The sequence below is a fragment of the Nicotiana attenuata genome, chromosome 12, assembly GCF_001879085.1.
Source record: "Nicotiana attenuata strain UT chromosome 12, NIATTr2, whole genome shotgun sequence".
Lineage (NCBI taxonomy): Eukaryota > Viridiplantae > Streptophyta > Magnoliopsida > Solanales > Solanaceae > Nicotiana > Nicotiana attenuata.
The window spans coordinates 13,180,615-13,206,731 of record NC_032000.1 but is presented as its reverse complement, the minus strand read 5'-3'; the positions used below and the strand labels follow the sequence as shown (position 1 = coordinate 13,206,731).

The 26,117-nt window shown below is 37.7% G+C and overlaps 2 protein-coding genes and 1 non-coding gene across 6 annotated transcripts; 2 read left to right on the top strand and 1 right to left on the bottom strand.

Annotated features, from left to right (window-relative positions):
• On the top strand, window positions 1,917-1,989 carry TRNAV-UAC. Its single transcript has one exon. It is a non-coding gene; the product is annotated as a tRNA-Val (tRNA).
• Window positions 3,149-11,316, top strand: LOC109235316 (protease 2). 4 transcript variants are annotated; one of them, XM_019401374.1, is made up of 13 exons: window positions 3,149-3,625; window positions 4,930-5,093; window positions 5,553-5,775; window positions 5,850-5,994; window positions 6,083-6,289; window positions 6,721-6,855; window positions 7,067-7,195; window positions 8,112-8,524; window positions 9,397-9,613; window positions 9,982-10,175; window positions 10,340-10,473; window positions 10,566-10,665; window positions 10,752-11,316. In XM_019401374.1, coding segments are annotated over exons 1-13 (2,439 nt in total). In that variant the 5' UTR covers window positions 3,149-3,248; the 3' UTR covers window positions 10,753-11,316. The 4 variants fall into 4 exon arrangements, with proteins under 4 accessions (XP_019256919.1, XP_019256918.1, XP_019256920.1 ...); XM_019401373.1 differs by having other exon boundaries at window positions 3,150-3,625; window positions 10,746-11,316; XM_019401376.1 differs by lacking the exon at window positions 3,149-3,625 and adding an exon at window positions 4,696-4,830 and having other exon boundaries at window positions 10,746-11,316.
• On the bottom strand, window positions 11,639-13,628 carry LOC109235902 (F-box/FBD/LRR-repeat protein At1g13570-like). The gene is made up of 3 exons (XM_019402148.1): window positions 12,807-13,628; window positions 12,549-12,713; window positions 11,639-12,449 (listed from the first exon to the last, which is right to left on the bottom strand). Exons 1-3 carry the CDS (start codon window positions 13,626-13,628, stop codon window positions 12,138-12,140), a joined length of 1,299 nt encoding a protein of 432 aa, XP_019257693.1. The 3' UTR covers window positions 11,639-12,137.

Genomic DNA, 26,117 nt, shown 5'->3' with positions numbered 1-26,117 from the left:
AGTGCTATTAAGGCACGGGTGGTTCTGTTCGTTTGATCAGGCTAATTGCAGTTTGAATAGAGTGAATGACTCTCAAGAATGGTTCTAATGTGTTCAAGGTTTTACATGTAACAATTGGGTATTTTCAAGTTGTATGTGTGGCTAGAAACTGAGTTTTCATTGGAAGATGTCAAGACTTGTGGTATTTCTATATTAAGCAGGGGATTCTATATATCAATATCAGGAAGGTGAAGGTAATGGCTTTGGATTCGTAGGAAGTCTCTTCAGGGTAAGCATTTTGAATGTGGTGCTGTTGGGAATATATAGAGAGTATTCATCGGCTTATGGACCGTAGGACGGTGTGGCTGTATGCTTGGGTCTCGAGTGGTAAGTCTGGGTTGAGGAATTGTGATGTTATAGCAAGAAGGAGTATCAAGTTGAAGGTAAATCAGAAGGGAACTCGGATAGATGGGATAGCTTGGTAGTAGGCCGAGTCGGTATAGTAAGGATATAATTAGTTCTTTGGATGCTTACGAGGTAATGAGTTTCTACGGGTATTTCGCGGCAATGCTCTAGGGTTTTAGTGGCCTGCGTAGCTCGGTTGAGTTAGAAGAACCCAGTCCTGACGATTTAGATTTGTGCAAATGAAATTCGGAGAGTTCTAGATGGTTTCCACCACAGCTAGGGAGGTATATTTTTCCTATTGGCGTGAGGATCATGGGATGTATAGCGATTTTCTTTTAGATGGGATCAACGGGAAGTTCTTGGCTAGTGGAGTACATGGTTGCTTGTGGCTCGGAAGGGATATGAAGTTCTCGTGGTTATCCTAGGATGGTACAGTTTATGCGGTATGTTGTATAAGATTGAGATTTGCATGTGTAAGGACACAATTCAGATTTGAAAGGGAGGTCACAAATTCTTAGATAGCATGTGCAGCTTCAGGTGACTAGATAAATGAGATCACTTATTTGTGCGGCTTGATGTGGGTAGATGTAGTTAGACAGTTGTAGTAGATGCTCATGACTAGTGACACCCCGATGTCGGGCTTGTATGTTATTTCCGCACTGTTCACTCAGACTTATATTATGAAACATTTGTTTAAGTAAAGACTTAAAAATGACTCTTAATGATTAAAGGGTTAAAATAGGTGTTGTGTCGGCTGACCTTGTCTTCACGAGAGGCGCCATCACGACCAGGTCTGAGTTTTGGGTCGTCACACTAAGCTTGCTAGGATATTACAAACATCATAAGATAAAGACTTAACAAAAATATAAAGTTCTTTTTGTTCACTTTCCACAATATGTTTATTAATAGATTGATCGATGAGCTTCCAATAATAATTAATCGACTATGACACAATTTATTTGCATATTAAGTTCTTCTTTTGTTTTTTAATTTCTTAAATTATATATGATCTTTTCCCTGATCAATATCATGATTGAATATCAAACCGGATCATGAGTTAATAGAAAACCGTGTAAAGATTATATTTACTGAGGGCGGAGCTAGATGAACGAAAGGGGTTTAGCCGATTTTCCTTTTGCCGAAAATTATACTGTATATACAAGACAAACTTTTTTTAGTGTATATATATTAGGTATTGAATCACCTTATCTTGTTTGCATCCTTACTTTTTTATGTTTGAATTCCTTAGCCGATATTGATATCTAGTCGTAAAATATTTGAACTAAGTTCTAATAACAACATAATAATAATATGATTTTTTTGGATGAGCTGAGACACGTCTGGCTTAGATTTTAAAGAAACAGAAGATGAACAAATATGGGCATGGGTGGTCAGTTTCGGGTCTAGTGATCATCTAATTCCATTTTGGGACTTTTATTAAGAAACAATTACATCAAGTATTAGTTTTGGTGATGATTTTATAAATAATATTCTTAGATTAGTATAGACAAATCACCCTATTTTGTCAACAAGTTGCTGTGGTGTAGTGGTTATCACGTCAGTCTTACACACTGAAGGTCCCCAGTTCGATCCTGGGCAGCAACATATTATTTTGTGGCTGTTTCTTGTTTTTGCGAAAACTATTTTAGTTTAAACAAATATTTTCCAAAAATCTGTATTACTACAATTTAATATTTGGCAAAATACAAATTGGACGATCGGCTGAAACTAATAACATCCGCTAGTCAAAAAATATATTTTCTATTGACTATTATTTTTGGAAGTGGCTAAAAATATATATTTTTCTTTAATATTTTGATACATAGATTAGACCAAAAAAACTTCTTACGCCTTTTATTAGCATGTCATTTGTTTCAACTCACTCAATATGCGAAACTTTGTTAAAAAAATTTACTGAGAGATATGTATATTTATTTTTCAATTAATGAGTTGTGTATAGTTCTTCTAAGTTGCTTTTCTCATATAAAAATAGTTAACTAAGGGTGTGTTTGGTATGAAGTAAAATATTTTTCTAAGTCCTAAAATATTTTTTTACAACGCTTAAGGGTGTAAAAGACTGGACAATTAGACTGTAAATACTTCTTTTTTTATAAAATTCTAGGATATTCAAGTTTCCAATAGAGAAACTTGCAAGAGTAATAAGTAATAGTTTCTTGTAGTAGTAATTATCTTACATACGCACGTTTAATCAGCTGAAGCTTTAATCTAAAATTGTAATCTTGGACGATCGGCTGAAACTAATCTAAGGGTGTAAAATACAAATTGGACGATCGGCTGAAACTAATGACATCCGCTAGTCAAAAAATATATTTTCTATTGACTATTATTTTTGAAAGTGGCTAAAAATATATATTTTTAGCCACTTCCAAAAATAATAGTCAATAGAAAATATATTTTTTGACTAGCGGATGTTATTAGTTTCNTATATATATATATATATATATATATATATATATAGTGATTGTAATAAATTACTAGGTTCGTTACCATTTTGATTAAATTATCAATTTATCAAATTTTTTATTTATAACTAGTATATAAATTATTTATATTATTAGTACATAAAATTTTATATCCATCTTTTATTAATCTTCCCCTTATAAGACTTCGGGCTACTTCTTTTCCCAATATATAATAAAGGTTAATTTTTTTTCAGGGGCTAAATTAAAATAACAAAAAAGAAACACATCTTTTGAGATAACAATTTCGAAAGGGAACAAATTGTAACACTACAAAAACTACAAGGACCAACTTGATATTAATATTAACTCTATAAAACTCCACACCGGTCTCGCTGCCGGTGAGTTCAATTCGCCGGAATCGCCCCCACCTTCGCCATTAACATGGCTTACTCAGTCTTAATCTCAATCAAAAAGACCAAAGTGCCCTTTTCACTAACCTTATTCTCCATTGCTAAAAAAGTTTCCCTTTTCTCCACACTATGCAACAAGAACCATCACCAAACTAGTACTACTACTACTCCACCTGTGGCAAAGAAAGTGCCTTTTACAGTTTCTGCACATGGGGTTACGTGGAATGATCCCTACCGTTGGATGACCAAAACAAACGACCCTGATTTTATCAACTACCTTCAGCAAGAAAATTCATATGCTGAGAGTTTCATGAAGGGTACTGAAGAAATGCAAAAGGGTTTGTTTAATGAGATGATTAGTAGAATGCCTTCCAAGATTTCTACCCCACCTGAACTATGGGGTCCTTGGTTTGTCTATAAAAACTTAGCTTTTTTCACTTTGTTCATATGCATGTTTTGATATGAAAATGTAGAAAAAATGTTTGAATTGATTATTGTTTTAAATTTTTGGAAGAAGTTTAAATAATAGTTTGAAATGTTAAACAAAAAAAAGCAGATAACTTGTGTGAAAATAAAGCAAATTAGAGTTAGATTTTAATATGATTTGAGAGGAAAAGTTTGAGCCTTAAAAAAAATTCCACTTTTCTTCACTTCAACGACTCTATCTAGATGTGAGCTTGCTCACATTTCCGGTTCCAAGCTCGGATAAAATGAGGAGGATTGCCGTAACTTGACAGCTAGCGTAAAACCTGTCATTTTGTGATGAATCCTCAGAATACTGAAATTCGTATAGGTAATACCAACTAGAAAACTAGTGCTGAGTAGAAGACTCTTAGCATATTAGAGATTTAGTCACTAGAGTATATTAGAGAACTCCTAGTGGTAGATAATCCTTAAGTACGGAGCACTGAAATATTATGGACCCAAACAGAACATTTATGATAATGAAGATTCATACAGCCAAGCTCAAATAGCTTTGGTTGAGGCGTAGTAGTAGTAGTAGTTGTTATTGTTATGTTTACTTCAAAATATAATATCTTTCATTTGCTCCTTAAATAAATACTAAAAAGTTGATAATGAAGATTCATACAGCCAAGCTCAACTAGCTTTGGTTGAGGCATAGTAGTAGTAGTTGTTATTGTTATGTTTACTTCAAAATATAATATCTTTCATTTTCTCCTTCAATAAATACTAAAAAATTCAAACTGCCAACTTTTTCGCAAGGTCAAAGTAAGACTATCCATTTGAAGAAGAAATGAGTCATAGTTTTGGTAGAAACTAGAAAAGAAACCAATTTAATCAAATGAGACAGAAGCAACTACTACTTTTCTGTTTGAATCTACAAAATTTTGCACATCCATATTTAAGTCCATGTAATAAGCATATTACATGGTGTACAGTTTGTATTAGGTCTTAGTTGGACTACATGGTGTACAATCTGTATAATCCTTGGGTTATATAGTGGAAAAGCCCAATCGAATTAATAGTCCTTCTAACTGTTGTGTGAACTAAGGAGTTGTTTCTGTCTTGAACTATTATACTGAATGTTCTGAAGAATCCTTTGTCGTATGATCTCAATGCTACAGGCTGCATTTGGTTTACCATATGCTTTGGTATGTCAAATGGTTCGGAATTCTGTTTTAAGAATCTACTTGCTACAAAATGTCTTTCTTTGTTGGTTGATCGTTGGTATGTTTTCGGATTGTTAACAGGTTATACTACCAGTACATTCCAGAAGGGAAGGAGTTTCCGGTATTGTGTAGGAAATTGGCTGCTGAGAGCAAAGGTTGGATGAAGACTGTATCCAATTATGTGATTGGAGTTTCTAAGGAGGAACAAATACTGCTAGACTGGAATGAAATTGCGGAAAGATATGGTATGTCATTCTCATATTATTCCTTTAACAACCCTCTTTTCACTCTTCTTGTTTCTTTTTCAAGCACTTGTTATATCTATTTTGCCTCCTTGTGTGTTTTTGTGAATTCATGTCATTTTTCTTCCCATCTAGCTCTAAATCTTCACTTCCTATTGCTTTTGATATGTTATTAAAGCAGGCTCAGAGCTGTTTCCCATTTCTTGAGCATGATTGAAGGACAATATAAATTATTGACTTGCATGCGTGTGTTAGTTTAAGGAATGAATCCACTCTAAAAGTATATCCACATGATAATATTGAGGTTAACAGGATAATAAAGGGTTAAAATACTAAGAGAAAAGAAGGAGAATATTCTTATAGGTTTCATGATAAGCGTGCAGATCACAAGTCAGTGTTTTAGGTTTTGTTAGTTTTAAAGAACGTTTTTGCATATGTTTTACTTTGTTCTTGTTTTCGTAGGATATGTTCATGTGGGTACATGTCGAGTGTCTCCAGACCACAATTATCTTGCTTACACAGTTGATGCTACTGGTAGTGAGCAGTTTACGCTTAAGATTAAGGATCTGCGAAATGACTGCGTTCTGCCAACCCTAGGAGTTGAAGGGGTTGTTAGCGTAGAATGGGCTCAAGATTCTTGTACTTTCTTCTATACGTTATCCGACCAGAACCAGCGCCCTTACAGGCAATTCTCTGTACTATGATTACTACTTAAATTGGATATCCGGATGTGTTATTACTTTACAATTATGTGGCCAGGGTACATTGCGTAAAACTGGGATCAGATTCTGTGGATGATGTCCCACTGTTTGTAGAGAAGGATTCCCGTTTCTGTGTGGACATAGCAAGTACAAAGGATGGAAAGTTTATTACTGTGAATTCTAATTCAAGAACTTCATCTGAGGCAAGAAAATTTACCTTTATCACGGCATAGATACTTCTTTGTATTGGTGAGGAAGTAGTTTTTGATTCTCTTCATTGTCTTATTGCAGGTTTATGTCATCAATGCAACCAATCTGCAGACTGGAATTCAAAGATTTTGTAAGCGTGTGTCTGGTGTACAATATTTTCTTGAACATCATCATGGATTTTTCTATGTTCTCACAAATTCTCGTAATGTTGGTGAGGAATCACCTTCTAGTGGAGAGTATTATTTGGCTAGATGCCCTGTTGAGAACTTGCAGTCAACCAGTTTGCAGGTATATTGTCTTCCTTCAAATATTGATTCTTTAAGGGGCTGCTGCTGATGATAAAACATTTATACACGCATGAATATAAAGCTCTGAAATTGTTCTCCAAAAGCATTCTATCTATTGGATACTTCTTTTGACTTTTCTTTCATATGGCTTTTAAGCTGATGAAGGATTTGTACATTTGCTTTGTACCTCACTCTAGCTAGTCGTTTTGGTTTTGATATGAGGTTACATGCTCGTTATCTGCCAGCATAATTATGATATGTTGGTTATTTTGCTGCCTAATAAATGTTTCACATAGTATTTGCTGTCAGCTTGATCGCCTAACTCCTCTACCTGGGCAAGTGCAAAATTGGAATTGCATAAACACATACTTGTGATTCAAAAACATTTATTTTCAGTTTTTGGTTTTTATCATCTGCAAGCTTTGTCTGCAGAATATTATAGTACCCAGTGGAGACATTTTCATCCAAGATATGGACATGTTTAATGAGCATCTGGTGCTTTTTCTCAACAAAGAGGGTTCCTCATCGATATGTTCTGTTGATATGCGAACGATCATCAATTGTGAGGTATAACTTAAAACTTAAAATAGTTGTGATTGTTTGAGTGTGGAAGGCTAAATTAGTAAATCAGTTTCTGAGTTTGTATTAAACTTATCTCCTATTCCTCAGTTTCTTTTCCTTGCTAGGTCGAAGGAGGAAGCATAATCATCTCTTAATTATCGTTACATGTGTAAAGTTGACCAATACCAATGTTTCTTACTATCTTCCTGTTGCGCAGGACCAAATGAAGATTGATGAACTTAACCCATGGTTCTTTCCTCTTCCCTCTGATATGTGTGCAATAGCTCCAGGATCAAATCATGATTTCACGCGATCTATATACCGCGCTGTTGTTTCTTCCCCAGTGGTAATATTGTCAATATTCTTCAAATGATCTGCATCATATTGATTGTTGTACCGTTGCTTTACAATTTTATTCTTGTATCTCGATTACAAGAGGGGTTGCTCTGATGGTAAGCAACCTCCACTTCCAACCGAGAGGTTGTGAGTTCGAGTCTCCCCAAGAGCAAGGTGGGAAGTTCTTGGAGGGAAGGATGCCGGGGGTCTATTTGGAAACAGCCTCTCTATCCTAGGGTAGGGGTAAGGTCTGCGTACACACTACCCTCCCCAGGCCCCACTAAGTGGGATTATACTGGGTTGTTGTTGTTGTTGTATCTCGATTAAATAACATTGTAGATTGATAATCTTGTCTTCATATTACTCAACTTTGAGGTATTCTGTCTTTATTCCATGGAAAATTTAGCGCAAATCTCTGTTATATATCTCTTTAATATTTCAAATGCTAACATCATGCTGTATGGTATGAAAATTCAGCTTTCCCTAGATAAATCATTCCACTAAATTGTTTTTTTTCTTCGGAAAAAACCAACTATTACACCTCAATTCCAAACTAGTGGATTAAAGGAGTCAGCAAGTACCATGAAAATTTTGAAATTTCCATTAGAAATAAACAGATTTGAGTTCTAATTGAGTATAAATTCCTAGAATCCCAGTTCTTATGGTCCTGTTCTCCTTATTAAAAATCTCTCAATTGAAGTCTATAACAACAATTTGATAAGAAAATGAAAATAAGAGGAAACTAAAAGGGAAACCTGAAAAAGAAAAGAAAAGGTAGAGGAAGCTAAAAGGAAATCGCGATAGGGACTTCTATGGTTGACATACACCTTTCCTCCCTTTTCCTGTCAAAGTTAAGACTTCTCTACGTACTGTGATATGTCCAAGCACCATTATGTGTTTCTCAATGTTTCTCTTTTGGAATACAGATGCCGGATGTTATTGTTGACTATGATATGTCAAGAAAAATGTTCTCTGTCATTCATCAAGAAGTAATTGATGTCTGCCACGATACTAAGTGCCACTCAAACAATGAAGAGAGAAGCAGAAATGAGCTTCTCGGCATCCCTTTAAAGAAGGAAAAGTACATTCAGAATAATGAAGTACAAAAATGGAGTGACTTTGCTGAAATTTATTCCTGTGAAGAAAAAGAAGTGATATCCCATGATGGTGCAAGGGTTCCTATAACTGTTCTATTCTCTCGTAAAGCACATAAGAAGGGTCAGTCTCCTGCGCTTCTACATGGATATGGAGCATATGGTGAAGTGTTAGATAAAAGCTGGTGCGGGGACCGCCTGAGCTTACTTGATCGTGGTTGGGTGATTGCATTTGCTGATGTAAGGTACAATCCTCTTTTATTTTAAGTTGGATTTTAGTATTCCGCAATGCAATGGAAAGAAGAAGAAAGAGGGAAACAAGAAAAGAAAAGGAATCCACTGGAAACTGTTGAACCATTACTTATCAATCCACGAACTCTAGTGCAACAACAACAACAACAACGGCCCAGTATAATCCCACAAGTGCGGTCTGGGGAGGGTAATATGTACGCAAACCTTACCCCTATCCCGAGGGGCAGAGAGGCTGTTTCCAGGAGACCCTCGGCTCAAGAAAGCAACAAGAGAAGTTCTTACACTCTAGCTTGGTCACTATCTCGTTGAGTTCCATTAGTTGTTGTCAGTGTTATCAAAGGCGCGCTTAAAGCGCGCTTAAGCCCTGAAGTGAGGCTCAAAACATGTTGAGTGCTTCGCCTCGCTTAGCGGGCGCTTCAATGTTGTCATCAAGGCTTTAAGACATACTTTTCCTTGCCAATGAGTTTAATCCAGAAGAGGCAACACTAAACAATTGATATTTCACTTTATCGTAAATTTTCTTCAATTTCTTTGTCTATATATTTGGTATTTATGCTTATAGATATTAGTCTTGGACTACACATACATATTTGTAGTTTTTCTCCATTTGCGCCTTTCTTCAAAAGACCACACTTTATTTGCGCTTTGTGCTTAAAGCCCCAACAGTCCTTAGAGCTTTTTTGCACTTTTCGCCTTTGATAGCACTGGTTGCTGTCGGTTTCTCTCTTTTCCAAATGCATGTAATAGTGCATTGATATAAGCTGCTAAATGAACAAGATAGTTTACTGCACGGGTCTGGAAAGCAATATCATTGCTTGTGATTTCTTGAAACAAAATACTTAGGTGACATATTTTACCTGTGCAGAGGTGGTGGTGGTCCAGATCCTTCGTGGCGCAAATATGGGAGTGGAATGAGCAAGTTGAATTCTATAAATGATTTCATATCATGCGGGGAATACCTTGTCAGTGAGGGTTATGTTCATAAACATCGGCTGGGAGCTATCGGTGTAAGTGCTGGAAGTCTTCTTGTTTCAGCAGCAATTAACATGCACCCTGAACTTTTTCAAGCTGCAATTCTGAAGGTAAAGCACCAATTGGAAATCCTCGAAACTTCTATTAAACTTCAGTTGACACGGCCAAATGACTGTAATTCTCTTCTTTTGCTACGGTAACCCATCCGTGACCAGGACAAGGAACATGTATTGCTGTCAAATCCCTGTTTGTTGATTATTCCCATCTGTCACATCGCATTTCTCAACGTAGTTCGCATTCTCTTCACAAGGAACTTACAATAATTAACTATACCTATATGTTGTCAAATTTAATATGCTTACCTCATGGGTTGCTTTTCAAACTCAACTATAATACACTGGGATGATAGGAAGTGTAGCTTATTTTTTGTTTGACACTGATGTATTATAGCAGCTCATGTATGTAATGCTTGTTCCAGGTTCCTTTTCTTGATGTGTGTAGTAGCTTGTTGGATCCCACCTTGCCTCTCACTGTTTTAGACTATGAAGAATTCGGAAATCCTCAACTACGGGCCCACTTTGACTATATTTTGAAGTATTCTCCTTATGACAATATTCCTGAAGGAGTTTGTTGTCCCGCAATGCTTGTGAAAGCTTCATTGAACGACTCCAGGTAATTTGTTCTCATGTACGCCATTAAGCATAACTCTCTTCTCCAAATTATCCTGCACATCATATTTATGTAATACTTGCGTCTGTTAGATGGTGTGGCTGAAGTGCTAATGCATTTTCAGCAAACTAAGACTCTGGCTTTGGTCATATTATGTATTTATGCAGAGTTGGTGTTTGGGAAGCTGCAAAATGGGTGGCCAAGATACGGGATAAAACGTGCACTAGGTGTTCGTCTTCAGTCATACTTCAGACAAACATGAGTGGAGGACATTTTGGTGAAGGTGGTCGTTTTGGCCAATGTGAGGAAGCAGCTTATGAATATGCTTTTCTGATGAAAGTCCTGGGAAATTCTTGAACTAAATTGTGCAGCTTCTGGATTTTGATGACTAAGGTTGGTCTAGCGCTGTTCCCCTAATGACAGAGAGACCAGAGGGAAAATGTTCACCAGCTGAGGCTCTAAATAAACCAAATGCACCCGGAAACTCCTGCTGGTATGAGCAAGAAAGAAATATGAATTTTAAGCAAAACTCCTTTTAGCCAAATCGATTTAACGTGCCTTTCTTTATGCTAGTTGCAGAATGGCGTGAGTCGTGAGAAGAAGAGCTAGAGATTACAGAGGTTGACTGCTGCCATTGTCAAGTGTAAGAGGGTCTGGATTTGCAGTTCAAAGTCTTAACACACACCACGGTTACAAGTCAATCCACCTAGAAACCGTTGAAATGAATCTGAAGAAGTACCTTATGTTGCAAGTCACAAGTCATAACCATGTAAGTCTCTGGACCTGTAAGTTCAATATTTGGGAGGCGGAGGTGATGCAAACTTGAGTTGATTTGACTTGGTATCGCACCATGGTATAGTTGTATCTATATCTTCAGCCTCTATTGGGCTTGGTCTAACTCTTCATCGTTGTCTGTACCCCGAAATGGCTCTAAATTGATCGCGAGCAGGTGGAGGAGTTTCTGTATCCTCAAGTGATGTGTATAGCATCGGTGAGGTAAAATACGTGAATTCCAAATGTTAACTTAGGGATTTCATTAAGCTGAAGGAAAGAGGATAGGTGCATGACTGAATATCCTTGTGGTTGTTGACTGAATTTAACTCAATTCATTTTGATAGCTTAGGTTTTCCAATTATTGATTCAATCCGTTTAACCCGTCCAAACTTAGCCCAGCTCGCTCATTTACCGCCCTTAGCTTAAACCTCTAATTATTTGAAAAAATGACATTGAATAGCCGCTGTAAAAATAATAACCGAAAAAATGTAGACACAACTCAATCTGTATTACTCGAGTCATACCACCCTTAAATTGCAATTGATTTCTAACTACGATAGGAGAAAGAGTAGCACCCTGCAATATCAAATTTTCCAGAAAATTCGGACTAACCTGTATAGTTGTATGAAATAGATGACATTTTGTAGAATGACACATAAAAAAACTAACATATTTAGTGACACTTTATTTGATATAAGAAAAATACTAGTAGTATATAAGATGTCTTTGTAGAGGCTTCAAGAAAAGTACATATTTATTGACACAACAAAAGTCTCATACCAGTGCTACTTACAACCATAACTCCATGGCTCTAACTTACAGACATAAAATAATTGAGGAAAGGCTTCAAACTTGCCATAGGAATATGACCAACAAGAAGATTAACACGCTGCAACCAACAACCTAACTTTGAAGAACGAAAAAAACAAGCACAAGCAATTCTTGTTTGCAAATCTCGTTGCAAGCACGGGCATGTAAAGTAAAAGCATAAAGCACAGTAATGAATAAGTTGAAGAAACCATATATCCACATTCGTTTATATCCCCAACCGATGTTTAGACATCTCTCAATGTTATGGCAATCAGGCAAAACACAGCGTTATACTAGTGCATCAACACTTGGTTCTGCCAATTCAAATCAAATTCCAAAACATTTGTTCAAAAGGGTCATGGTCTGACAAAAGACTGAAGATCAGACAGGACCGAGATTTGGATGCTTATCCAACTTATATACAACTTCTGCTTTAGGTGATGCCCGCTTAAATTTTGTAAGCTCAGCAAGTATTTTGATTGTTGCAGATTCTTCAACAAGACATGGCTCGATTAACATTCTCACCAGCCTGGGAGACTTGGCCAACAGAAGCTTCATAAGCTGCATTTCAGGGATTGTGCCGTTAGTTTGTATTAGCTTAACTTCCCTGAGGTGATTAAATGTCACATCTGAGAAGCGTTCCACTTCAAGAGATTCTAGAGCCGGTATATCATTGTCATCACTAGCCTCCACCTAAGAAAGATGAACCAAAACTTAACTCTCTGAGCTTAATGATGATTTAAGGAGCATGAAAATAAGAAATCCACTACATAAAAAGAGAGAAAAGAGAACCTTCATTTCCATATACTGTAAATATGGGAAGCTTCTTATCAAGCAAAGAGCACATGGAACCTCATCCAAGTCAGACAGATAAATACTAGATATACAAAGATGTTTGACACAATTAAGATTAAACGGAAGCCTTGTTGGTATTTCACCTGCTCCTGCAACAAAGGACTAGAAAGAGCCAAAAAATCAGAATGACTTGATGCCCAAAAGATGCTCCATGATTGAAAATGCATCACAATGAAGGCAAGAAGCAACGTTTACCATGTCATTCAAGTGGAGATGCTCGAGAGCAGAAAAAGACTCAAATAACTTGGCGATAGTACATTTTCCTGCTGCCACATGATATTCCCTATGCGAAAGTGAAAATTTTGCTAGAAGAGGAACATTTTTTAAATAGACAGATCTTATATTGCCTGTGTAGTCAAAGGATCTCAGGACGGGAGCACTAATTTTGATGACGTTGCTTAAAGCACCTGAGATATGCAGCACTAACTGCTCAAGTAACGGGGACCGAGAGATTAAACGTTCAAGCAACATGGAAGATATTGTAACATCACGTAGTTCTAGGCTGATTAACCAATCAAACCCTTTAAAGTGTGGTGGATGATGTATTGAGCAATTATTGAGAGTCAGATGCCTCAACTGGAAACATGTGAAAAACAATGGCGGCAACTCGTACGAGCTACCCCTGATTGGAAGTCTAAGAACAAGATGTTGAATGCCATTTCTACTAAGGAAATTTATCAAGCTGTCAATATTAGAACATCGGTCCAAATAAGGAATGCAGAGGCTAAATTTTTTAACTGGTCCTGCATGATAGACTAAAATGTGGCTGACAATCTTTGAAAAGTTACTTGTAAGGTCTGTTATATTCTCTTCTTTTTTCCAAAGTGTTTGCTCAAGCGTCAATTGTGGAAGTCTACGCCATATATATCTCCATCTCTTTGACAAGATGCTAGTCCTCAAAGCATCTCTCAAAGGCAAACACATAAGAATTTCATCAATTACTTTCCGAGGAAGGTTGCTAAGTATATCAGGAGGTAAAGTTCGATAGCGATACTGCCTTTTGCCCGTAGGATACATCATATAATATATACGTCAATAAGAACCTGCACAAAATAAATGCTTTAAAAAAACTAAAAAAAAACAAAGAAGACTTTACTAAATTAGTGGACTATTGGTACATTAGCTTAAAAAATGAAAATATTTTGCAAAATATTTAAGCTTTACAAAAAGAATAATAATTGTTTTTAATTTAGCATTGACCTAATGGTCAAAGGGCATAAGTGAACCAAAAAGGTGGATGGAGGGGTATTTTTAGCCCAATAGGTGGATGAAGGGTATTTTTACACCTTTTCCAATAGTTTAGGGGCATTTTGAACCCTTTTCCGTTTATTTGAAATTACTCCTCCCCTTTCTTTATATTTTGAATTTTGTTGTTTGAAAATACTTTTTATTTTTTTTTGTTTAGTCTTAATAACATCAAAACTCTCATAATTCCAAGATGACATGTCTCTCAGATCAAAAATAAAAATAAATTTAAAATAAATAAATAATCAAATACACGAAAATAAAAATAACAATTCAAACTTGCAACCTAGAAATATATACACCTACAGCTATACCGTTAGTTCCCCGGCAACGGCGCCAAAATTTGATCACGCCCAACTATGCCTTAATAAAAGGACACATGGTCATTGCAAATATAATCCGGTTTACAAGTCCGGAGTCGAATCCCACAGAGAACTAAGGCTTAGCTACAGTTGTTCACTATCACCAAGAATACAAGCTTGAACAATTCCTAACTTATAGATATTAAGATTCTTGTGTTTAACTAACTAACTAACAAATTAAAATAATAAATTAATACTAAAGATACTACAGGTTAGGAGAAAAGATTAAGGAGGTCTAGAGTTATGATTTCTCCAATTGTCGGAATCCTTTCCGCTATGTCTTCTATAATTTTCCCTAAGTATTGTCTACCGATCATGAGCGCTCTGCGTGTTGTAATTCTCTCCTGAGTAATTACGACAATTTACTAGACATACTCTCCCGAGTTACGCTAGCTGGCTTTAATTACAGCTCACTTAGATCGCACCCAAGTTTCGTTATCCCTAATCCCACATTTAAACCCTTGGTTATCGATTCCTCACATACGTCGGGAGTGATGTTGTTCAACAACTACCTAAATATGCATTCTCTCCCGAGTAATACATACTAAATAGGCACAGCTAATTGAGGGCCCTTCAATCAACCACAAGAATAATATAGTTGAACAATAGAGAAAATACTACGACTCAATTATATAAAAACATAACAAGAATTTATCCTACAAAAGGTTCCATCAAAATCCTAGATAACAAATTAGCTATTCATAATAGTATGTAAAACTACAATACTAAAAGTCATAACCAACAATGAAAAATAGGAAGAGGAAGGAAAAACTCTTAGAAGAATTTCCCGCCTTGCTCCTATTGTGTCTCTGCCTCCTTAGGTCGAATCTGTGTTAAAAATTGGGCTCCTCCCCTCAAAATACAGTTTTTCCATGTATATATACCAAGTAGGGTCGGGCCCAAACAATTATACCTTCTCCTACGCAAAAACGGACAAGTTTCCAGGCCTGGACGTCTGCGGCCTCGGTCCGAGCGCGGTACTTTCCCAGTGTACTGCCTCAATCCGTGTCAGTCCGTGGTCGCAGTTTCGGCCGCATTTTCACCCCGTTTCATTTGGAATTTAGAAAAACGTAAAACGTGAAAGTTGTATCCCTTTGAGTTAGTTTCCAACCAAATATTGTGGAGCCCAAATGGAGTTCTGCGCTAAACGTTATGTGCATTTTACTAAACAGTGCGCAATATGCCTACTCAATTCTTCGTTTTGTTGCTCTATCATCCGTTGATCCCAAATACGATCCCGGCTTAATTTTTTGGGCTTTTACTCAGACTTCAAAGCTCCAAATCACTTGAATTCATTTCATAACATCTTAATAGCTCGAAATTACCGCTACAAGGCATAAAACATACAATTAGTGCAAGACACTAGTGATTAAAGTTCGAACTCAATTAAAGTGCAGTAAATTTGAGTGTAATAACGACTAAAATACATAATTATAGCCTATCATCAACACCCCACACTTAAACCATTGCTCGTCCTCGAACAATCAAACTCCACTTTTTTATTGACACGACCTTTTTAAACAATTCTCCTAACTCATCACACCAAGAGTATTTAAAATAGACTAAGCACAAAAGCGTAACATCTTCACCTCAAGATTTGACTCACAAGTACCACGCATTGCTCACAACTCACTCACTTACTCTAACATAGAGGTCACTGACATTACCTTTCCTTCATGAATCAAGTGCCCTCACACAACAAAAGAGAGTAATTCCACACAATAAAATTTAAGAACACTTAGGAACTCAAGATAGAAAGAATTCACTCACTCTCAGAAATAACATTCACATGCCACAAAAGATGCACCATAAGCTTGCCCGTAGTGTACTACTCTACTAATCGAGCTAATTCAACCTACGATCAATTAGGACTTTATTTGGTTGTAATGTAGGCTATGGGATGTGTATGATACATTTAGATATAAGAGTAACTACACCTCCCTAAGCACTTTGATACATATACTTTAACATTTAAACCCCATACTTATGTCAAACCAAACTCCACCTTCACATCAATGTATATTACCCCATACTTCTTTAAGCACAATTACATCAAGAGTCACCACTTAGTAAGGAATACTTTTTTTTCACAGTAATACAACTATTTTTTTTTTCAATTCAAGTGGCTCTTACTTGTTCAAAACAGTGCACCTTTCTCCTGATTTTATTAGTTCCACTCAAAAGCCAAACCAATAACCCCACACTTTAACTTTTACACAGTTCATAATAATTCAAGTTCTCATGAGAGGTTAAAAGGTTCAAATAGATGGTTAATTCAAATAATTAATTAAGCCTTGTAATATGGTTGCCAAAGAAATAGGATTATAGGCTCAAAGGGGTTAACTACGATACATAACAATTAGACGGGTAAAATATACATATCTGGCTCAACAAAGAAACGCCTATATCACTTCCAAGACTGAACAAAACTACTATTTCGCTTTGCAAACACACGGGGGAAGTTCTAGACATCAAATGCAATGCACTGAATAACGCAAAATCTTACACACACATGGCACATAACTCACTCATGATTGGACTCATAGACACTCTAGTCAAAGCAGTTAAGCAAAGTTAAGATCATACAATTTAAGGTACTTCTACTTTGAGCACGTGATTTTTGCCCTAAGCAAATTATTCCAAAAGTTTCAAATAATTGATTTCTTTATTATTTTACAATTTTTTGTGAATTTTTGTTGAATTTGGTGTTAATTGATTGCATGATAATTCATATTGAAAATACAAAAATATGCATTTTGCATTAGGAATTTAATTTCACATTTTTTTTAGGTATGGATTTGTTTAGAACAAAAATTAAAGAAAATCACAAAAATAGTTTCTTTGCACTTTTAACTGTTGCATTTATCTTTTAAGTAGAATTTTAAGTAATTTTAGGATTTGAATAGTTTAATCTCGAATTTTATTAAGTATTGGTTTTAATTTTACATTTTATAAAATCAGAAAAATGCAAGATAAAAATAAAATACAAAAGCAAAAGAAATAAAAAGGAAACAAAAGGAATAAATAAAAAGGAAGGGTTGCCCAGATTGGACTCTTTTTAATTAAGGCCCAAATCGCCTACCAGCTAGCCCCAGCCCAGATCCGTTCTCTTCAACCCGGTCCAAATTCTCTCAACCCAAAACGACGGCGTTTAGTCGTTAGGCAATCACAGCCTTTCATATTGTTTGATCCAACGACTCCCATTGAGCGTTACATTGTAATAAAACTGTCCGAAAGATTCAATTAGCCCTAAAACCATTCCCGTCTTCCTCGTACAGAGCCTGTGACACCGCCGGAGCCGTCGCCGGCGGTGAATACTACCATGTCCATATCCCACCAAAATAACACCCCAGCTTCTCCTGCTCATCCTCTTCCCATTCCTGCCCTTGGTTTCCCTCGAATCTCGCCGGAGCTCGTCGAATATCCCGTTAAAGTTTTCCGGCCACGACGCCGGTTACGCCAAACGACCCCAAATTAACACCCCAGTATCCTTTCTTCTTCCTCTTCCCATATCAACCATCAGTTTTGCTCGAATCATCACTCACCGACTCGAATTTTAGTTTGAAGGTTCCGATCAAGTCACTACTTACCCAAATCCGGCCAAATGCCTCCCGCATGCCAAATCCCGCACCAGAATCTGCAAAACCTGAGAGGAGCCTGGGAATTTTGGATTTAGGGTTCGTCAAGTCCGGCCTATTTTATGGATTTCCAGAGCTATTTGATTTTTTTTACAGTGAGTTTTTCGTTTTCTTTTATGTCTATTTTATTAGTTTTGCTCGATAGTTTTCTTGCTTAGTCATTTTAATTGAGTCCTGTTATTTTATTTTAGCTTGTTAAGTCGTTTGAAATGGAGTCAGTGAATTTTCGAGTTTTTTTTCCTTCTTATTTCTGTTTCTTCTTTTTGATATTCACTGATTTCCCCGGATTACATAGCTTCTTAATTTGTTTGGTAACAGTAGTTAGTTCGAGATTAATGTTTTTTCTTTTTCATCCTTCTTTTTGATCTCTATCTGCTTGATTTGTGTTAGTTTTAGGGGATTTATTAGTTATTCATTAGATTTGTTTCAATTTGACTATTTGAATATTGGTTCTTAATCTCAATTGTAATTCCGTTTAGTTAAACATTTGTTTAAGTGTTATATGGTTAAGTCTTATTTAAGTTCAGTTTGAATTTAGTTTGATGATTATTGCTGTTAATTGGTCCCAGCAGATAGGTTGGTTAATAGTTGAGTTAGTATTACATTTCTTTTAGTTGAAAGTTCAGACCCTAAGATTCGTTTAGATATAGCTATTATGTTTTTAGTAATTTTGGGATAAATTGAGGGTAATTGGGGTAGGGAATCTAGCTAGAATTTCCTAGAAGCTTCTAGGTGTAGGTGTTAAGGCATATTTCAGTTAACATAGGGGGTGACTTGAGTCACAAGGCAAGAAGTAGGGGATTGAAATTGAAATTAAATGGGGACTTGAAAGAAAAAGCAAAAATCTGATCACTCACCTTACTTGCCTATAAAAGGGCATCGAAATTGCCTTGCTAAGGGGGTCTTTTTTTTTTCCAGCCATTTTTCACTCAGAAACTAATTCCCTCTCATTAGTTTTATTTCCAGATCTGAAATAGGGATTCGATTTCAAAAAAAAAAAACCAAAAAAAATGCCACTGTTCCATTGATCACTTTATTCAATCTCAGTTGGTCTGATTAATGTTAATATTCTGATTCTACAATGATAGCTGATAGGTAGAAACATGAGCGCAATTTTCGAATTGAGTTCGTCTCTATTGCTGTTTGGTTGAAAGGATCTCAGAAGAACCTTGTGTGGTTTGGTTACGAGTGATTATGGTGTTATTCAAGTTTGTTGTTGATTTGTATTGTGTATTCTGCTGGATTTTTTTTTTTATAAAAAAAAAAAAATTTCTGGATTTCTGGGCTTATTGTTTGGACTAGATCATTATTCTACTGCTGGGAATCAAAAATGTTGTTGCTGCTTGACTGTTGCTGTAACTGATCATTTCCATTCTCATTTCTGTCAAATATTCAGGTACACTACTTTGAACTGCCCCTGATGTATACATTGAAGTTGGAATGGAGTGTTTCAAGGATCTGTTTGTTTGATTGAAGGCCACTTGTGTTTTGTTGTAGTGTTCTATTATATGTCTGGTAGCTAGTTATAATTCAGTAGACTTGTTTAATTTGAGTAGTTTATGTGACTGTTAAATCAGAGTGAAGTTTTCATTACAACATATGAACTCAGATTTGATTTGGTTGAGATGTTAGTCAAAAGTTCAACCTGTGAACTGGGTTGGTAGTATTCATATTACTTGTTAGCAATTTTTGATCCTGCTAGGTACAATTGGGTTGTTCTGCATTTGAATAGAAGTCTTAGATATCACTGATATGTGCATTGAATTGGTATTGGCAAATTAGTGTTAAAATTTACCTGAATTGAATTGATTCATCCTAGACTAGTAGTTCATGACAGTTAATTAGGCTTCCAGTTTGAAAACATCTTTCGCAATTACGCTGTATATGGATGTGGTTTGCGGCTCGACGTTGGCTTCATAGCCAATTGATTTTGTATTGTTCCTGCTGGATTCGATTCCTAGATTTTGGCATCACATGCCGCCCTGAAATCGCCCTCTACTTCCACTGGGCCGGCCTGTTTGATTTGGGCCTGCGGAGTATTAATAAAGCCCAGTTCTGTTTTTGACAAAATTGATGACCTGAGAATTGCGTCACAGGTTTAGAATACCCCACTGGGGTGCAATATTTGCTCGGAAATATAACTTAGTCCAATTTTAATTCAATAAAACTTGGCCATGGGGTTCGATCCCTGGGTCTATACAAGTGCAGCTCAAGTTATTTCAAATAATTTGGGCAATCTTTAGGCCGATTGACTGTGGCCGTGAAAACTTTTAGTTCACAACGTGCCTATTTTTAATCTGGTCCCAAGGCCAATTTTCTCGTTTACCTATTTCTGGGTTGTTGAAACTCGGGTTGAAATTCACTAGCCTTAACTAATTAGGATTTTTCCCTTCATTTTAGAGACGAATTTAAACTAGATTAAATGCGTTAGTTGCTTTAGTTTGGGCCTTTTTATAAACATAAATGAGCACGAGCCTCGCAAATAAAAATACAAAGCCGCGGGGCCCTCAATAAATTGCTACAAAAATACTTTAAGAATTCGGTTGAACCGTTTAGCAAATTTCCACGGTTTTCCCAAAGATATTAAAAGCGTAGCTGCTTTAGGCGCGTATTTAATAATATTACCTTCCTGAATGCGTGTGCCATTTATTATGACCCAAATCTAAATCTTCAATGAGTGAAATGACTTCAAAAGCAACGGCGTGCACTGGTGTAACGTGGTTCGAATTACATTTTTATCGACGTTGCAATTCTTATTAAAAAGACATAAGTAAAAGGGTTAAAGATAAAAGGCACATAGGTTAGAATGATGTTTTAAAATAGGTAACAAGCAATACCAACAGTTGATGCGACGTGCTTGAAACCACGGAATCCGGAATGCCTAACACCTCTCTTCCGCGTTAACTAGAATTCCTTTACTCGGAGTTCTGGGTTCGCGGGTATGTTAACAGAGTCATAATTTCCTCGGATCGGATCAACCGGTGACTTTGGGACACCATTAATCTCCCAAGGGCACTCTGAATATTAAATAATAAATCCCCTTCCCGACTGTCCTTTTAATTGGAAAAAAACTCCTTTACACCCTCACCGGTGTTAGCGAAAAAGGGCAGGCTGTGACAGCTCTGGCGACTCTGCTGGGGATCAGAACCCAGAACTTTGGTTTCAGGGTTCAGAATTCGAGCTTAGATATATTGTTGTATTTGGCTTTATCTGATTTTCTAACGATTTTCATTGCTAAATGTGCAAAATGTTGCTTTTTACCCGCTTTGATATTATTCTGAACTGATTATAAACTTGTGCGCAACCCTTCTCTTACTCACCTCCGGGATGTGCTTACTGGTTGAGACTCCCTATTCTGTTAGTGTCCAATACCCTGAAATAAGAACGAGGCCGGGACAATTACTTAAGCCGCATGGCCCTTTTTGGTTCCCGTACGTGAGCCCCCTCCTGACTCGAGTTGCTCCGCTCGGGTACACCAGTTAGAAACATCATACCCAGGTTTTGACACCTAGAATAACTTGAGCTTACCATGCCGGATCCCTAGTAAGGAACGCTTATCTGCTTTCACGTGCATATTACTTAGGGTACTCAAACATAGGGGTTGGGTCCGTCTAGGACAGTGTACCCGGAATAACATGGACCAATCCTGATACATTCCTACTTGAATGATTTATTTGTTTTGGACCTCGCATGTCTGACCGGCTTTGAATATCTGAAAAAAAAATTGAAAAAAAAACAAAAGAGAGAAAAGAGAAAATAAGCAGTGTAGAGTTAATTTCTATATAGAAACCACAATGTCCAAAGTAGTGCCGCAAATGCTCCGAATTTTTGAGAAAATTGAAAAAAAAAGAAAGAAAAAATGGAAAAGAAAACAAAAAGAGTTTTATTTTCTATTAGTTTATTTTATTTTTGCCTATGAAAGAAAATATTAAAAAAGGAATCTTCTTTCAGAAATAGTGTATTTGCCAACAAAAACGAAAAGAGTCTGTTTTTCAAAATAGTTAGATTTAATTGCCCGAACATACGCTGCGTTTGATTCTCACTCGGATGTGAGATACGTAGGCAACCTCTCGGTTCCAACCTCCCCTTTTCAAAAATAGCCAAAAAATTGCCAATTTTTTAATTTGTCATTGAATAGTCGGGTGCCGCCCATTCTTGTTTAAAATAAGCCGAATGCCCCACAAAAGGGCGCCGGAAGTATGTTTTTGCAAGAACAGGCCACCCCCGATCATTTTTTAAACAATAGCAGCACAGCCATTAAAATGTATCGCAATACCGGCTGTTTGCTTTAAATTTGGAATTTGAACAGAGATTGTGCCATTTTTCTCTTTTAGGTCAAAATAAGTGATTAAACATCACCTTAATAATATGTGCAGGATGAGCACGACTCCAAATGAATTATTTTCCAATCATGCATTAAATCCCTTTGGGAGTTACCGTCTGTGGTGGAAACGATTTAGGCGCGAGAAGGCAAGACGCAGTCAAGAAACATTTGAAAGGGCTTATCGGTTTTGCTCGATATTGGCTCGGGCATGATATTATTAGAGCACTGGTTAACCTGTTGGGACCCAGCACAAATGTATTCCATCTTTTCGGACTTTGAGCTTACCCCGACATTAGAAAGAAATAGCTGGCTTACATTGGAAAGGATTGAGCGTTCCGTTGAGCATAAATACTTGGTTGCCCCCAGAGTTGTAGCCGTGCACAGATTTTCTAGATTCTTTAAGAAGTCCGACAACCGTCCATACACGATCTGGCAAATGGCTTATTGTACTCTGAGCTTCAATATATTATCGGATCAATGGACCATATCGGGGGTTCAAAACCCGAAAGTAGATATGTAGCAAAGGAAACCGCCAGAAGTGGGAGGGAGTAAACGACGTTCGCCTTTATGGTGGCTTCCTGGGGCTTTTTAGTATTTCCAAGGAAGGATGGGGAAATTGACATAAAATAGCTTGGGGTTTCGTCACGCACGTTTAATTTACTCAAAGCCAAAGATACACTTGCAACCTATTGGATATGGCCAACATCTTCGTGCTCTTACAGCTGCAAGGGCCGGGAGCTATTCTTCGAGGCGGTTGCAAGTCTAATTGTCACAGAATGTGGATACGAGCATCTGTGTCATCGTCCTCAGTTTTTTGAGCTACGGTGTTCCAGAAAAAACATGCATTACAAGGATTTTACACAAGGATTAAAGGAGAAATGAAAATCACAAGAATTGCAGAGGCCCGACCGAAGCCAAAGAGTCACAGGTTGGACAACATATTTTCGGTCCCTCACCGCTAGCCACAATAGAGTGGGAACTTGGCGGATGGTTAACCCATGTTGATGAAAATCGTATATATGCCGGCAGCCTGACCACATTTCCTTCTGATGGGGCTTAGACCAGCATTCAGCCCTTACGCACACGTACTCGCACGTGTTGAGACAGGCTCGGGGAGATGCAGATAGTTACTCTAGGATGATGATCTTAGTTCGCAAGTTGTTGAGATTGGCCCTGAATGGCCAGTTTCCTGATAGCAATGGTCCGCCACAGTCTGGAGCGAATTTCGATATTTGACGGCAAACACTTCTGTGTTCGAGCATCGAGCCCAAAGAGAAGTGTCGCGCTGATAATCAGCTATGGCATAGAAGGGACGTTGCATTCGGAAAAGACCCGGCTAAGACAAGCCTCCACATCGCAGAATTGTTGATCCATCACAAGAACAGTGGGGGGGCCTTGTTACTAAAGAAAATGAGTATAGGGCCCCCGCCATAGGAGCATTGGAAAAACAGGTCCAAGACTCCGATTTTGAAAAGTAGCTTGCAAGGCCGCGGCAGATGAAGTGTGAGAAAAAACAATTTGGCCAAAGAGAACATGAAGCCTTACGGGTCCAATCCAAAAAATGAAGTGTAGAGGCTGCCGATAATCCTGCAGGAGTGCCAAAGATGCAAGCTTATTGCAAATCGTAAGGCAAAAGCGTGAAGCCCGACTACAGTTTGACCGCAACACCAAGCAGGAACAAGGACATTCAAGGCGGCTCCGAATGCAATTGGCTCTACAATGCAGAAGAAGGCCCGCATGATTAAACATGTTAAAGGAAGAATTATGACAATGAGGTCACCATGATTTAATAAAAAGTCATTGCACAGAAAACAGAATGATCAAACAGGCAAAAAGAATTCACAAAGCTCCGAAACCATTAGAAACTTCGTTACCAATGGCATTGGCACAGTTAGAATGGAGCTTGCAACAACTCCGGAGACAAGCCAGGCGACTGCCAGGCAGACTTTTGGAGGCTAGACCAACAGAGTAGGTGCGGTTTGTCTTCAAGAGAAAGGAAGAATCCGAGAGAGCAATCGTAACCTGTTGCTCAACTCCACTACTAAGAAATGTCAGATGTGCGAGAAAAAAAAAACATGACCCGTACCACCTTCTTTGCATCAGTTAATGATATTTGTGAAGCAGATAAGAACGACATGGACTAGACTTTCAAAGGGAACTGCATATAGGCCGCGGCCGAGCACCGATATCATGTCCCGCCGGGCACCCAGGAGCTTTAAGTATTCGTAATTGTCTTTGAGCTTCTTGCATCTCCTTATCTTTTACTAAAAAGAAAAGTCTTGTTTCGACGTCCTGTTTCCTTTTATGCCAGTTACGGTCCATTTGGTTTCTCTTTTCACCGAGTCCCTTGCTATCTCCTCTTCGTCTTAAACAGACAGTCAGTTAGATTGAATCTGTTATTTGTTTTGAAATTAGATAGGGATGATGGGAGTTGGTAGTTCTAGAGTCTGTCTAGTTAGTTTTGAGTCTTGTAATAAACAGATTTGCTAATCAAATAAAATTGAATTACAAAAAATATCCTGCTCCTACTTTGCATTTATTCTTTCTACGACTACGCTTGGTCTGTTCACGCAGGTCGTGATACGTAGGCAATCTCCATAGGATTCGACCATTTCTAAATAAAAAAGGGAAAACCAGAAAGGAATGATACCAAACAGGGGAAAAACCAAATGAAAGAGAACCAAAGAGGAGAAGCATAAACCAAAGTGAAAAGATAGAGATGGAAACTAATTGCGCAAAGATAGGGAAATAAAGCGGAGATAACGCATTGTGAATGAAATAGAGGCAATAATAGAGACGTTTGACTGCTTTAGGTGCACCACCATCAATTGCGGTTTATCTATTTGTTTAATGCCCTAACCGCTAACCAAGTTGTTGTTGATGAGTTTCAGATAGGTGTTTAAGCTACTGGCATTCTGGCAAGCCACATCCTTACAACACCCTCCAAAGACAAGTCAACATTGGACCAATCTAGATTTAGAAGCAAGCATTGTTGACCCATCCAGAGAGGAGGAGGCGTGAGACGTTAACATAATGAGAGAAAGATAGTATAAAACTTAAAGCAAACAAATGCCGAAGATGTACCATGGCCCTGGTCGAAGAGGCACTCCACCACCAGTCTATCCCGCCAACCCCAATACTCCCACTTTACCAGCCTCAACCCCAAGATCCTCCCACAGTGGAACTCATCTTCGCCGCTTTCCCTACTTACCAACGTACTACGGAACCACCTCTCGAAAGACACACCACCACCACCACTCTAAACAAATTCCATGGTCTCCAGCCACCAATTGCTCCAGTATCTTTGGCGCCTCCACCTGCCACATTGCCAAGAGATCTTCCAGTGAGCCATTGTTTCCAACTCACGACAGCCCAGTTACTACCCTTCCCGATGCCTCACTTCAAAGCTCCTGAGCCGTTATTCCTACACTCCTCGCTTTGAGCTCCCGGGTGGAAACTGATAAGCCACTTAAGGACCGCGAACAGGAGAGAGTAAGTTTCGAAAAGAACAAAAGCCTGGAGCAATCCTTCAGGAAACATGCAAGGATTTGGGTGGCCAAGATCAGTGTGCGGCCTATAAGATTTATGCTTGTTTCCCGAATGTCCAAGCTGCAGCAGGGTTCAAGTTACCAAAGTTTGAATTCTGTAATGATGGCCATGTGATTCGGTGCACTTGAGGGATTTCTGCAGCAAGATGAGGGGGAGCTGGGGGAAAGAATGAAGCTTTAATGGCGTTACTTTAGTCAAAGGCTTAAGTGAAGCAGCGCCCTAGAACCCTTGGTATAACGACAAGATCATGCTCGGTGGTACACATGGGACGCACCTGGCTCAAGCATTTGCTATGTCATTTTCAATACAATCTCGAAATTTTCCGACCATTGTCATTGAACCAAAATTGAGAAGAAGCCGGAGAAAAGCTATTAAGGAGAGTGCGGTT